This window comes from Taudactylus pleione, unplaced genomic scaffold (genome assembly GCF_031769625.1).
Source record: "Taudactylus pleione unplaced genomic scaffold, aTauple2 ptg000021l, whole genome shotgun sequence".
NCBI lineage: Eukaryota > Metazoa > Chordata > Amphibia > Anura > Myobatrachidae > Taudactylus > Taudactylus pleione.
The window spans coordinates 7,863,593-7,879,610 of record NW_028284423.1 but is presented as its reverse complement, the minus strand read 5'-3'; the positions used below and the strand labels follow the sequence as shown (position 1 = coordinate 7,879,610).

General features: G+C 42.5%; 1 protein-coding gene across 1 annotated transcript in view; it reads right to left on the bottom strand.

The window, feature by feature from the left end:
- SLC10A7 (solute carrier family 10 member 7) overlaps positions 1 to 16,018 on the bottom strand; it is a 205,552-nt gene that overhangs the window by 148,714 nt on the left and 40,820 nt on the right. Inside the window, exon 3 of the mRNA XM_088447969.1 lies at positions 7,059 to 7,195. Coding sequence (XP_088304095.1) covers positions 7,059 to 7,195 — 137 coding nt within the window. The remainder of the gene's footprint in view (positions 1 to 7,058; positions 7,196 to 16,018) is intronic.

The window sequence follows — 16,018 nt, the reverse complement described above, 5'->3', positions numbered from 1 at the left end:
TTTAATTAGGAAAAGCAAAAGTCAATACTGCTTCATTGTGGGTAATTTATAGGAAGTGTTCAATAAGTAAAGTGCCATGCAAATTCTCAAGTGTGGGGAGAAGTATTTTCGAATATAAAATCAAAGTAATGTAAGAAAAATATACTATTAAATGCGGTCATTTTCATGTGGATTGTATATATTAGATCAGAGGTTCTTAAAATCGGTCCTCAGGACCCCACACAGGTCACGTTTTCCAAGTTACCAGCAGGAGCACAGGTGTATGCATTACTCCCTGACACATTTTAAAAGTTCCACAGGTGGCGTTAATTATTTCACTTGTGATTCTGTGAGGAGACCTGGAAAACATGCACTGTTTGGGGTCCTAAGGACCGAGTTTGAGAACCTGTGTATTAGATCATCCTTAGTGAGTCTAAATGTATTACAAGCTTAACCCTTTGTTGCTGGGAGAGAAAGGAAATGCTATTGCAACACTAACCAACTAGCAGCACTATTTGACCAGCTAGAACAGCGTTTGCCAAACTCTGTCCTCACGACCCCTACCAGTTTCCAGACCACCCTTGGCTATTGTAAAATGTGACAGATTTAGTAATGAGTACACCTGTGCTTACAGTTAGGAGATCTATAAAACATGTTACAGGTCATCAGGACCAAATTTAAGAAACACTGCAATCCACAAGCGATTTGAAATCTGGTGCAATCCTACAGGTTATACCTCAAAAGAACATCAAATACCATTGGACAGTGTAATAAGAGACATCACAACAAAGAGATGGAGTCTGCACAAAACATAACAAAGATTATAGATATACAGTGAACCTCCAGTAACAGATATACCTCTTTTAAAAGTTTGGGACAGAGCCAACACTAAATTATGGAATTTCTCACACAAGAGAACAAATGAGATTGGAAATGCAGACTTGAGCTTGCGGTATAATTGGCCATTCAGCCACTACAAATCAGAAATAACCAGCTGTTGTGCACTTATTGGGGCATTACTTGAATGTATGGATGATGGGGTTAGTGTCGGAGACATTCGGACAGTCTCTATTCAATTTAATTAAAGTTCCCAATCAATGGCTGATCAGGATCAGCAGTATTTTTAAACCATATAGAGGGGTATTCAACATGAAACGTAAACTTCGCTGTCGAAGTTTACGTTTCATATCGGAGCTTTTACCTGGGATAAAGTATCGGGCGCGCGCCCGCCTATCCCCGTATTCAATATGAAACCTACGAAAACGGGAGCCTGTGAAGTGGGATTTGCGTTAATTTACGAAATTTTCCTTAAAAAAAATTGTAGGACCCCGTTAAAGCTGTAAAAACATGGGGGATCACTATGGGTAGCCCTGTTTTTAGCCTGCAAATGAAAGTCGGGTATTTAAATAGCTGCAGCAGGTGTTTTATTTCCCGACATTGAAGAAGTGATGCAGAAGAGCTCATAGGTTTTTTTTTTTTCGTTTTTTTAAGTGGTCCCATCAAATTTGGGGTACATGAAAATGGGTACTAGCATATTTTTATGTCCCTAAAGTAATTTTTTTTAAAATTCTGCAACTGTGCACCTGCCGCTATTAATCTATTCTAGAATACACCTGCCGCATACTTGCAGAATAGCCCTGAAGCTATTTCCCTATTGTTAAACAATTTGTTCACCCCAATTTTTAAATTAATTTTTTGGGGTGTCCTTATTTTTTTTTTTTGACACAGTTATTTTTAAAATGTCATTCCCAGGGGTGCAGGCAATTTTTTTAAGCCTGCACCCCTAAACCCCAATTCTGCACTTTTTTTCGCCACCTATTCAGTGGTGAAAAGTTATCCCCGTTTCGAACCTGCGAAAAGTCTTTGAAATTGAATACAGTGTAAAACTAAAACCTGCGATAATGACGTCATAGGTGCGATATTAACGCAAAAAAACGGACTTATCGCTCCATATTGAATTCCCCTAATAGTACACTATTTAGCACATTATGTCTAAAAAAAAAAAAAAAAAAAACTAATAGGTTGTCAAAATCACAGCATGCATAGGAATCTTATCTGTGGATTCCAATACAGAACAGGGATTGTTCCAGACTTGACCACTTTTCCCTCATTACTGTACTGAACAGACACAGAGTAACACATAGCAAATTGTAAAGTTACAACCATGCCAGACTTCTTCAGATTACCCATTAGGATAACCGAAATTCAGGCAGAAAACCTTTACACTTAGTAGAAGTCAGACAGTTGTTTATGCTAAACCTTAGAAAAGGTAATAATTATACTGACGAATATTCTGTATGAGGACATGGTTGCTGGGGCATGAGCTCCTAAATCTGCAATCCCCATCAGTATATCCTGTTATTGTAAGTGTGTGAAGCATGTATATAAGTAATGATTACAAAAAGATCCTAAATAGAAAAAAAAAAATATATATATATATATATTTTTCCTTAATTGACTACTGTAATCAATATATTATATTTCTTACTGCCAATACACAAAGAGAACCCATGAGTGTCACAGGAATTGCTAATTGTAACGACCACAATCCCTAATCTCACCTTTACCTAAGCAGAATTGAATATACAGCTCCCTTAGAGAGAAATTGAAGAGCGTTCATAGGGCCTGATTCAGCTTGGATCGCAGTTGCTAATACGCACGCAATCGGCTGATTGTTGCGTTCTGCACATGCATCGCAGTGCGTGAGCCGGCCGCTGAGATCAGGACTGCAATTGCAGTGACTACGCAGACCCATCACAGAGTGATTGACAGGAAGTGCTGTTTGTGGGTGGTGACAGGGGTGGAGTAAAGGAGTTTCTGCAAATATCAGAATCACTTGTGTATTATATTATTAACTTCATACATTGCAACGAGGTCTAATACTAGCATATTGGGCCCGGGGCGAAGGGTCCTTTCTCCCCTCCCTCCTACTTAGACTAGCCGCTTCTCTCCATCCCCCCAGAATGGGTGAGGGGGCTAAACACTGTGCATGTCTGACTCAGTACAGACCTTGTAGAATTATTACATAGCTATAGGAAAGATATAAGGAAGGATGTATTATATAGCACTGAGAAATCATCCCATTCAATAGTGAAACACTTTGAAGCAGAATTTGTGCAACTTATTTTACGGTCTTTCGGTTGCATTTTGGAAACCAGGAAACATAAAAATATGTATACTAAGAATTCTCAGCTGTGATGAACCCAAGCTGCAATTATCTTACGTTCTGGCATGGGAGGAGAATATGAATGAGAAGGAAAGATTTCATGTACACCACACTACATCTATCACTATTGTCTTCGGCCTCCTTTCTTTCTTATTCTTCTAGAGTTGTAATTCAATGAAGGTTTGATCCCTTTCTATATTCATCCAACCCATCAAATCCTGAGAGAGTTACTGGTTTAAAAACCCAAATGCATTAAGCACTTGGAATCATTATAAGGGGCCAATTTTAAAAGTACTTCTGACATGGGGACGGCAGAAGGGAAGACTGTATGTCTGCAGTGGAATGGGAATAAAGGACACTTATTAGCGCTTAACGAAGAGCTCAGTGTCACACATGAGACGATCAGATTTAAATATAAGAAGGTTTCACGCTCGGCGTGATGAATGCAACTGATTGGATGATGTCTTTAGCTTAATTTCTCTTGACATCTTAATCCTTCCTACCCGTCAGCTAGCCACTGAACATTTACATAAGTCAGATACATAAGCAATATCAAGACCTTTACATATTTCTGTATGCAGAACTAAAGCATATATATTTACAACCATCCAAATTCTCTTTCTACACAAAACTGCAGGAACTTTATTAGAAGGCTTTACATTTGCAATTCTTTGATAAGACAAGAAAACTTAAAAAGCAAATATATTAGAAGCTTCAGTTCATCATTTAAATGTATTTTTTTATGAAAAGGTTATGGGTAATAAGTATAACATAATAGTATAGCATAATAGATGTGCCCATTACAAACAATGTAATTATTTCTATTTTTCAACTTACAAATGGAACCAAAAAGGTCGTTTGCACACCTGATGACATTGTCATAGATATAGGCCCAAAAGCATTGATTTGCTCATACATAAAAATAACTATCATAGCAGATTAACTAGAAACTAAAGCTGGGTACACACTATACAACACTCACTTAAGGTGCGATGTAACTAACGATTTTGCCTTGAATGGAAACATCAGCTATCAAGCATACACATGATACAATTGTTCCTTCCAATCCTTACTATTAATTTGTCCTAATGATCGGAAGGAATAGAGATTTATGCTGGGTGCACACTATGCGATTCTTGGCCTGACACGGCTATAATGAATGGATCGTGCTGATAATTGTGCAGTGCGTACGCAGCACTAAGGCCAGACGGGTGATCAAAAACCCATCGGATTGGCTCCCGATATAGCATATGCTGCACACACTATGTCGTTCATGGTGTTTTGGCATTGTTCAGAAAGTACAGGTTGGACGAACCGTGTCCAGATGTCTGCTAATTAATTAGCAATGACCTATGGAGACGTCACGATTTGGAATTGAAAGAATCATTTCGAGCTAAACTATTATTGGGTAGTGTGTACAGTGCATGTTGGCCGTTTTCAGGATAGTTTTGGCCTAGTCGTTAGCGTCATTGGGCAAAATCTTACAGTGTGTACACAGCTTTACATCACAACCATTGGAAGATCTGTCTGCAAGTCAGTCGTGAAAACATACACAATGAAAAGACAGATTTGCCAATGACCAGACAAATTTGGATGACCAAACGATAGCATCTGATGTGGAGCGTACACACTACACAATAATGGTTTTCTTTCAAACGATCACCTGGACTTCAAAGTGTTGAGGTGACTTTTTTATATGCAGGATCAGGCCGATCTCTGTATACACAACAAATTCTGAACAAAGCCTTTTTGACGGGACCGACATAGCAAGTGCAACACACGCTATATAGGGAGCAGATTCAATGGGTTTTATACCGACTGTCGGGCCCTGTTGCTGTGTACATAATTATCGGCACTATCGGACAGATATAGCCATGTCAGGCCGAGAATTGAATAACATGTACCCAGCTTAAGATGTGCACAATATCCTGACCAAATTTATCTCATCTTTTAAACATGCTTCAAGCTCCAATTATGAGATGAGACAGATTTATCTGCGATAAATGGACACTATACGTGCATACACATAATACAATTCTCTTGCAGATCATATAATTCCTCAGCTGATCTGCTAGAATCACTAGCTCATACTATAGAGTGTACCCAGCGTTAGAATAGAAAATAAGAATAGAAACATCTGGTCATAAAATAAAATAAAAATGTATTACTAATGTGTATTCTTTGTTTGAAAAGGTTTTTCACATTTAGACTAATTCCATTTATTGGTTTGTATATGAACCCCTACAACTTTTGCAAACTCTGTTTTCCTTAAATATGACACTAAACTCGACTGTTAATAGCAATATATAAATATCATAGAATTAAGGTAAACAAGTATTTTTTATATCAATGAAAATAAGTCTGCCTTGATGATTTAAAGGCTTTGATATTAGCACACACAGATGTAAGAAAATAAAGCAATATAAAAAGTGCAAGAGTTACTGTATAAATTGATAAAATACAGTAAACTGCAGAGAGCATAGGGATCAGTGATGGTACCATTCATGCAAGACACAGGATAAGAATAATAGTGGGAAAAAAACACATACACAAGGCAATGATGTGCATACATTGTTTAAATGCAAACTTAGGGCCAGATTCAGCAAGGAATGCAGTGGCTAATACGCACGCAATCAGCAGATTGTTGCGTACTGTGCATTCATCACAGTGCATGTACGCGAACCAGCCATTGCGATCAGGACTGCGATTGAAATGACTATGCAGACCCAGGAAGTGCTGTTTTCAGGTGGTAACGAGAGGGGGGCTGGTTGGCCGAATGCGTGTCAGGGCGTTTGAACGCGGTCTCAGGGGCGCACATAAATTATCCACTGCAATGTCCTACGCAGCCTGAGGCCTGATAGCGTGGGTGGAAGGTCAGGGTTTGTGCAAGTGTGCATGAGGCTGCTATGGTACTCGATTATACCGATGGTTTCGCAGTCTTGCTAAACATTATGGATGTGTGTAAGGTAAAGTGGGCATCCTTATGTAGTGTAGCAGTGGCATTGCGATCACAATGGATTAGCATACTATCGCAGTTGAACTGCGTGTCCAATCGCAATTGCATTCCTTGCTGAATCAGGCCCTTAGTTACAGAATATATAAAAAGTTTGGTCACAAATGCACAGTTAGTTAATTAGACTTTAGGGCAGTAGTTCCCAAACGTTTTTGAATCACGGCGCCCTGGAGCATCAGCATTGTTTTCACGGCACCCCATGGCCAAAAGTGTTATTGAGAAATTCAGGTAGAAACTGCAGTGAAGTAAATTGTGCTGACCTGTCATCCTTAGGTTTGGTTATATAGTGGTGGACAGGTTTATGCTTCTGTTTGTGCACATATTTACATTACATTGACCATAAATGATTTGATTTGGTGCTGGACCACCAACCAGAGGCACCCCTTGCATGTGTCCCGAGGCACCCCAGGGTGCCACGGCGCACAGTTTGGGAACCACTGCTTTAGGGAATTATTCATATATCTATGAAACATTATAAGAGCATATACTTATATATGTCTTATTGGCACTAGAAGATTTTTGTCTCCATTTTGAATTCATATCCCCTAGCTGACATCATTTGAAAATCATTAATAATCATTTTCTAAGCTATTATGATTAAAGACTCCCAAAAGTATTTAAAACGATGCTTGTAGTAAAGATATGAGTAGGAATAAGAGCCACTCAAGGAGCATTTACAAACATCATGGTCCCATAATTAGCTAAGTAGTTGGACAAAGCAAAGGATTTATGAGTGAGTGGTGAACAAACCTGATGCAGACACAGTTTCTGGTGTAATAACTAAACTAATTTAGTTAGATGTTTCTAAAGTTATTTGCTTGCTGGATAATAAAATAAATGCAACAATAAAATATTTGTAAATCCCTGTGTGGTTTTAAAATAGGTTGATGCAATACATACCCCTTTAAGAGCCATTCGTTTATAGGAGTAAGTGACAGCACCTGAAGGAAAAACCATATTGCTGTTGGGAAGAATGCGAGCGTAAACAGCTGGACGAAGAGGTGAAGCTTCACATGCATCAAAGCACTTGTGAGTTCCTGGAAGAGAACAACATCAGCATTCTTCAGTGTAATATTGTAAGTAAAAAACAAAAAAACGAAACAAAAAACTATGGGTGAGCTCTATCAAAGCTTGGAAAGGGATAAGGTAGAGAGATAAAGTACCAACCAACAAGCTCCTGTCATATAACAGACTTTCAAAAATGACGGTGAGGAACTGATAAGTTGGTACTTTGGAGGAGATGTCTCAAGCCTTGGGGAGAGATAAAGTACCAACCAATCAGCTCCTGTCACTTTACAGGCTGTGCTTGAAAAATGACAAGAGCTGACTGTTTGGTACTTTGGGCCTTTCAGAGTTGGGAATAGAGTAAGAAATAGCACGTTACTATGTACCTAGACAAACCATGTTGCAATGTAAGGGCTGCAAATATACATTTCTTATGCATGTGAGGTAAATACTGGCCGCTTTTGCATGTAGCCCACAAATGCTGGACAGCTTTATTATTACACGGCAATTTAGATGTCAGTTTGGACACCTCCCTCCCAAATCTAATTCTCTCTGCACAGGTTACATCTACCCCACCTGCAGTGCAGCATGGTTTTACCAAGATGCAGTTAACTTGCTATATCTCACTCTGGGCCTGATTCAGAGCCGGACGCTCTGACCAGAGCGCTCGCTCTGAATCAGGGCCCTCCTACATGAAAATGGAGCAGCCTCTTGGACGCTCGCATAGCTGTGGGTGACCACCCACAGCTATAGCGAGCGTCCATGATGATGGTCGCGATGGTCAAGACCATCGCGACCATCGGGCTTGCGACGGAGACCCTGCGGTAGGGTCTCGCTGTCGCAAGCCCTGGAGTGATTTTGGCTCTATTAGAGCCAAAATCACTCCCACTGACATCACTAGTTGTGTCAGTGGGGCCGGCTTCAGACGGTAGGCGTTCCCATGGGAACGCCTCCGTCTGGCAGCAACGCCCCCGGCACGCCCACCAAAGGGGGCGTGCTGTCAATCAACATTGACAGCACGCCCCCTTTGGTGCGAGACCCGGAGCGACGGCTACCCCGTCGCTAGCCGGATCTCGCGCATGCGCATGACGGAGCTCCCTCCGTCGTGCGCATGCGCAGTAGGGCACCATCGACCCGCTTGCGAGCGTCCTGCGCTCACGAGCGGGTCTGAATCGGGCCCCCTATTCCCAACTCTGAATCAGGCACGTTATTCCTCTCCGAGGCTTGATACATCCCCTTTATCACTCTCTACTTTCTCTCTATCTAAGCTTTGAAAAATCTCCCCCTCATTGTTTTATTTCAGTCTGTAAAGCCTACTTCATGAGAAACCAGTGAAATCACATTGGTTCTAAAAAAAGCTGGCAACATACAGGGTGTATCACTCGCTATTGGCCCCAAAGTTTTTATTATAACTTTGAAAGTAATTGAAGTAATTTAGTGAAATGTGACACAGACATACCTTGGTCTATGAGAGACATGAGGAAGTCATACCAAGTGTTTAAAGTGTTTTCCATTAGCATCCAGGCCAGCTGTTCACACATGTGGAAGTGAAGGGCAGCTGTTCCCCACCCTAGTCAGCAGCACAGTCCAAGATTCAAATAGGGGAGCCACACCAACTGCCAGTGAGGATGCCAGAGAGGATGGCAGTTGGTGTGGTTGAATTTTGGACTGTGCTGCAGCCGCACCTCTGGGACGTCAATTACTTTGAAAGTTAAGATAAACTTTGCGGTCCAATTGCGAGTGAAACACCCTGTATAAACTAGTGACTCTTAGAATGAAAAAAGGAACATAGGGAAGTGATGTTATTTGTGTTTACACACAATAAATAACAGAAATGTGCCTATTTAATGGTGGCCCTTGGACCTCAAGCTCTGCTCAGACATATTTAATGCAGTGAATAAACACAGTCCAGTTAGAATGTACAATTATACACACTTTTCTACATTGACCAGGGCTTAGTAAATATCAACCCAATTCTGATATATAATAACATATTCAACAGCACAAACACAAACAGTATCCTGACTCTGCCACTTTCTCAGACCTTAGGAAAGATAAAGGATAACTAAAGGGGCCTATCCATTACCCAACTTTGTGACCAATCCGACCAAAACCAGAAGATTTTGGACGCATTGTTCACAAAGTCGGGTAATGGATAGCCAGCAAGGACCAGCGATGCGCGTGTACGCTGGGTCCCTGCCGTCCCCGAATGTCTACTGAACATACCCGTCAACCCGATGACGCTCATTAGGTTTGGCATGTTCAGAGATAGGAGGTCGGGCTCCTTCACTGAATGATGTTCAGTGCGGTGCCCGCACCTCGGCGACCTGAAGGTCTGAACGCTAGACGTTCAGACTTTCAGGTCGCCTAATGGATAGGCCCCTTAAATCTTCTTGTTGCCAAACATACTGCTAAACAACCAAGACAACTGCACTAGTCCTTTTATGAAATAAGACCTTGGCTTCGAGGCGAAGATCTGAGAAATGTCAACGGAACATTAGCGCTATTAAAAACCCTCAAAAACAAAAATTACAAGAATCAAAAGCTATCCACTCTGTATTTAAAGACTATGGGGGAGATGTATCAAGTCTTGAAGAGAGATAAGTACCACACAATCAGCTCCTGTCATTTTACAAGCTGTTTGAAAATGACAGGAGCTGATTGGTTGGTACTTTATTTCTTTCCACTTCATCTCTCTGCAAGGCTTGATACATCTAGCCATATTACTATAAATGATATAACCTTACCACTCCCACATTATCCCCTAGCAGCTCTAAAGAAGATCTGAGGGGTCCCCACCTAACCATCTCCGATTTTGAAAATTTAGTTCACAATATGCAGTAGTAGCAAAACTATAGCCCTCAAAGTGGGGGTGGGCGCAACGGTCACAGACTCCACAGTGCACAATCAGCCGGTTGGGACGATCTTCAAAATTGATCCACTTGACATGGAACAACCCTTAAGTATTTAGGTGTTATTTAATTTCTTGATAGTACATGTTAAATGGGGACAATTTCCCCCAGTTACATACAGAACCTCAATCTTACTTGACTAAATGGAAACGTTTCATGATTTGGTATTTGGCATAGTCATAGCTGTAAAAGTGAATATTTTACTTAAGTGGCTTCACCTCTTCCAAACACTTCCGGTGGGTGCACCTCTGTCATTCTTATCTAATGTTCAAAAAGCACTACTCTACTTTACCTGGAATGGTGACTCCCAGAATATCTTCTAACATTCTTTAAAAAAAAATAAAATAAATAAATAAAAAATCTATTCAGTAGGTTGGTAGGAGTCTCCCTGATGGGAAATTATATTATTTGGCTGCTCATTTCTCACAGATTGTGGCTTCCTATGTCCTTATTGGGATATTTGCATGGGTGGACCTTGAACCGTAGAAATCTTTGGGGTATGAGTTTACACTATAAACCTTCTCCATCCCTTTTGCCCCCTACTATTACATTTACAGTTAGACTTTGTGATCAATAGTCCATTAGATGCAGCTTCTCTACCATGATAACCCTAGGACTCCCATCTGGCATTATTGGGCTCCACTTCTGGACACCCAACTGTGGTCCCGATGCATTACCGATTGCTACTGTGATTATGCACGCAATCGGCCGATTGTTGTGTTCTGCGCATGTATCGCAGTGCGCGTAGACTCCGCTGCGATCGGACTGGGAATCGGTATTTAATGCCGCCAGATGTAATGCTAGCGATCTAAATACCAACACTGGAAGCTCGAACCATCAGGATCCCGACTGGGGCTGGTAAGTACTCTAACCCTCCCCTAAACCTAACCTCCCCCCTGGTGGTGCCTGAGCCCAACCACCCCCTGGTGATGCCTAAACCTAACGCCCCTTCCCCGCACCCTAAACCTAACCCTAACCTCCCCGCACCCAAAACCTAACCCTCCCAGGGTGGTGCCTAACCCTAAGTCCCCCCATGGGTTCCCTAACCTAACCCTTCCACCCACCCGCGGCTAAGCGGTAACACTGCCTGGCTTACCTTCGTTCGGGAAGCTGTCTGTCTAGATTCTGGAGTCGGGATTTTGACGCCTGTCTTTAGTCCCGCCTCGGGATTTAGTCAGACTGCTTCCCGGCAGTCACCATTTTGACAGCATCCCTAGGACTGGCTACGCAGCGGGATTGACAGGCAGTGACCATTTGGAGATGGAGACAGGGGTGGGGGGGTAGTCAGCTAAACACAGGTGTGCCAGTGCGCTTGAATGCCGTTACAGGGGCGTGCATAAATTACCCATTGCGATGCCATATGCAGGTTGGGCATTCACTGTGTGCGATGAGGTCAGCAATTCCTGAGTAAGGTCAGACCTTGTGCAAGTGTGCGTGAGGCTCCGATTGTACTCGATGTTACCGATGGTTTCGCAGACTTGCAAAGTATTACGGATGTGTGTAAGGTAAAGTGGGCATCCTTAGGTTTGGTCTGCGACGGTATTGACAATTGCAATCATTAGCATATCTTCACAGTGAGACTGCGTGCGTGATCCCAGTTGCGATCACAATAGCGATCTGTAATAAATCAGGCCCTGTGTTCGGTAAAGGAAACCATTGGCTGTCTCTGAATGAGCTCCAGCAACAATTTCCTTCATGTGGAGTCCAGGAGTCCATTTGAATTTAACCCAATTAAAAGTGTTTTTCCTTCCCTCATCATGCATTTTTGATGAAGTAGCGATTCATGTTCTAGTGCATGGTGAGAGGAAGTGTGAAAGGGATCTTGGCCGTCCCCAGATGATGACACACAGGTGTGTGTGTGTGTGTGTGTGTGTGTGTGTGTGTGTGTGTGTGTGTGTGTATGTGTATGTGTATGTGTATGTGTATGTGTATATATATATATATATATATATATATATATATATATATATATATATATATATATACACACACACACACACACACACACGCACACACACACACATACAGCTGGCAAAACTTTTTTTTTTTTTTACCATATAGCGAAGAGACCTTGGGCCTGATTCAGCAGAACACGCTAGTGCAGTACTGAACGCAGATTCCCGATGGCCAGGAATCTGTGCAGATGCCTGACCCGTGCTACGCATGTGCAGTACGGGTCCTGCGTGTTCACACACAGAGCGGCAGCAGACCGTCAGTGATTGACAGTCTGCTGTCATTGGTGGGCAGAGGGGGTGGTGACGGCCTCCGTTTCCCGCCATTGGGGGTAAGGGAAGAGGCCAGGATCTCCGTCGGTTGACTTCCGTCTGAGATTTCCTAGCCTCTGTCTCTCATCCGTGGTGGCCTGCTGGTTCCCACATATTATCTGACGCTGCGTTGTACAATGCAGCTCGGATAAGTAATATATGCAGGAAGCGTGATGCCTCCTGCTGCATTACCACAATTGCAAGGACAGAATTGCAAAGCTGCTTGTGTGCGTCCTAAGCTGACTCAGGCCCCTACGTCGAAGTCTTATTAGCATTGGCATTATACCCCTGATGTTCTCTCCTGCTAATCCCCCTCTTTCCAGGTACTTAGAAATTAAATTTAGCATGCGGCTGCTTTAGGAATGATTATGTATGATCTTCATGACAAAGGCCCAACTCTTCGCTAAGGTAATGGGGATAAATGTAATAAGATTACAGACCTTGTTTTTACACAATACAAACAGGACTGAGACAATAAACACAAAGTATAGTAATGTAAGCTCTTCAAGTTCTAAACCGTGATGAAATAACTAGAGAGACCTCGGGTAAATGTACTAGCCTGTGGACTGCTGGCATCGGCGAGTTCTGTGCGAGACTGCTCGATGTGTAAAAGTAGCAGTCATTTAAAAAGCAAATCCAGGTTGATTCAGTAAACCAATGTATACTGTATCTGGTGTTGCGGGTTTATTTTTGCAGGATTTGTCTAAAGCTGGCCATATGTTAATTGTTCAGATCAGCGGATGAAAGGACTTTTATGATATATTATCGAACAAAGGGCCTGATTCTGACTGAGCGCTTGCAAGCGAGTCGATGGTGCCCTAGTGCACATGCGCACGGCGGAGGGAGCTCTATCGTGCGCATGCGCGAGACCCGGATAGCGACGGCCAAGCCTTTGGTGGGCGTGCCGGGGGCGTGGCTGCCCAGACGGAGGCGTTCCCATGGGAACGCCTACCATCTGGGGCCGGCCCCACTGACATCACTAGTGATGTCAGTGGGAGTGCTTTTGGCTCTGATAGAGCCAAAAGCACTCCTGGGCTTGCGGCAGCAAGACCCTACCGCAGGGTCTCGTCGCAAGCCCGATGGTCGCGATGGTCTTGACCATCGTGACCATCTTTTTGGCTGCTCGCATAAGCTGTGGGTGGTCACCCACAGGTATGCGAGCGGCCAGGAAGCCGCTCCTGTAACAGGTAGGAGGGCCCTGATTCAGAGCGAGCGCTCTTGTCAGAGCGTCCGGCTCTGAATCAGGCCCAAAGTATGGAACTGAACGATAATAATCACTCACGCCCTAAAAATGGTTGAAAAAAAGTTCATTTTATTTCTTTATCAAACCTGTCCAATCTTCTGGACTGTCCTTCAGCTGACTACAAGCAGTGAATGGACACGGTGCTCAGATCATAATTATTGAGCTGTCACTCCTCCCCTCATCAGTGTCAGCTGAAGTATCAGTCTATGGCCAGTTTACACAACCACTCCCTGCAACCTAAAAGAATACAAAGGAGGGTGAACGGAAGTACTAGCATAGATTAAGGACAGCCTATAAACCTTCTTAAGACCAGGCTGGCTTGACCCTGAAACTTGCCCCCTGACCACAAAATAATTACTACAGTCTTGCTTTCATTTTGGTAGTCACATGTTGACAGGCACCAAACGTCAAAAAAGCAGAGGGAGGCAAATCCACAGCAGCTGTACTGTACATTAGATGTTCCTGAGCACACAGATGAGCTACTGTAGAATCAATATTTTGCCTCTAGAGAGTAAACAGTTACCACACGTCATGTGTATGTTTTCTATGCAATGTACAGTAAGTGTTTACAACATTGAGTTCTCAAATGCTTTACATACATTAGAGTGGGAAATTTCTACTTAATGGCCAACAAAATCCCTAAAACTGAAATGGTTGTGTAAAGAATGGGTAACCTACACACATACGCATTTTCCATAGCAGCACGGACTTGCAAAATAAACAATAAATAAATGGAGTAAATTGAAAATAAGTATTTCCTGATACTATCAGAAACCACAAAATGATACACAGCGGAGGTATTATACAACAAGGATATTGGGGGAGCTACTAAAGCGGACAAGTGGCGATGTTACCCATATCAACCAATAAGCTTCTAGCTATCACTTGCTAAAGACGCTACTGGATAAATGATAACAACTTTGCCCATAGCAACTTTTCTATGTCCTCTTTAGAACGTTTGATAAATCTCTAATTACTAAAAATACAAAAGTGCGGTAACCTAAATTAACCAGACATTTCCTGTCATTGTCCAACTTGCACTAAATAATACAGAGCTAACTACTAATTAGATAACAGTATAACAATATAATTGCAGTTAGTAAATAAACGCTAACTCCATTAATAAAGAAGATTTACCAGCAGATGTAGTCATTTTTAAAATGTCAACTATGAAAAATCAAAAACGCATTATAGTGGACTAGAACTACATTGGCATGTACTGTAGGTATAGGGGTGGGGGGTGATTCAATTCCGCACAATGGGGGAAATTCAATTGTTTTCATCGGCAGCTCTGACTAATGGGGGGACAACGGAGCAATTCAATTATTGCTCTGTTTGGGTAAGGTAGCTGCATTCCTGCCCGCACCCTCCTGTGGGGGGAGCACAAATGTGTGATAAGTCCCGCTTTTGGGCACCCTAACCAGGACTTTAGATGGGTTTAGCCATTTTTACGCAGCTAAACCCAGTCTAATTGGGCGCGACAAAATAAATGGGCGCCCCAAAAAAACAAATGAATCGCCCCCAATGTGTCTAGAAGTTGGTTGTGCAAATTGAAATCAAATTGTGGGGCTTCTGGTGTCCATCCCCAATTTTAAGGTAAACATGTAGGGACACATTGCAGAACCTCTGGTAGACCCCTTACAATGAATAATTATGCACTTACAGGACTTGAAATAGTGTAAATTGGTCATTAAACACATGCAACTTTTCAGGTGCTTTTCTGTAAAAATCTAAAAAAAAAAAATGGGTTAAATGTGGGACAGGTATGTGGAGGTGTATATGATGTGGGACAGGTATGTGGAGGTGCAAATGATGTGGGACAGGTATGTGGAGATGTAAATGATGTGGGACAGGTATGTGGAGGTGTATATGATGTGGGACAGGTATGTGGAGGTGTAAATGATGTGGGACAGGTATGTGGAGGTGTATATGATGTGGGACAGGTATGTGGAGATGTAAATGATGTGGGACAGGTATGTGTAGGTGTATATGATGTGGGACAGGTATGTGGAGGTGTAAATGATGTGGGACAGGTATGTGGAGGTGTATATGATGTGGGACAGGTATGAGGAGGTGTAAATGATATGGGACAGGTATGTGGAGGTGTAAGATGTGGGACAGCTACATGGAGGTGTAAGTGATGTGGGACAGCTACATGGAGGTGTAAGTGATGTGGGACAGGTATGTGGAGGTGTAAATGATGTGGGACAGGTACATGGAGGTGTAAATGATATGGGACAGGTATGTGGAGGTGTAAGTGATGTGGGACAGGTATGTGGAGGTGTAAATGATGTGGGACAGGTATGTGGAGGTGTATATGTGGGACAGGTATGTGGAGGTGTATATGTGGGACAGGTATGTGGAGGTGTATATGTGGGACAGCTACATGGAGGTGTAAGTGATGTGGGACAGCTACATGGAGGTGTAAGTGATGTG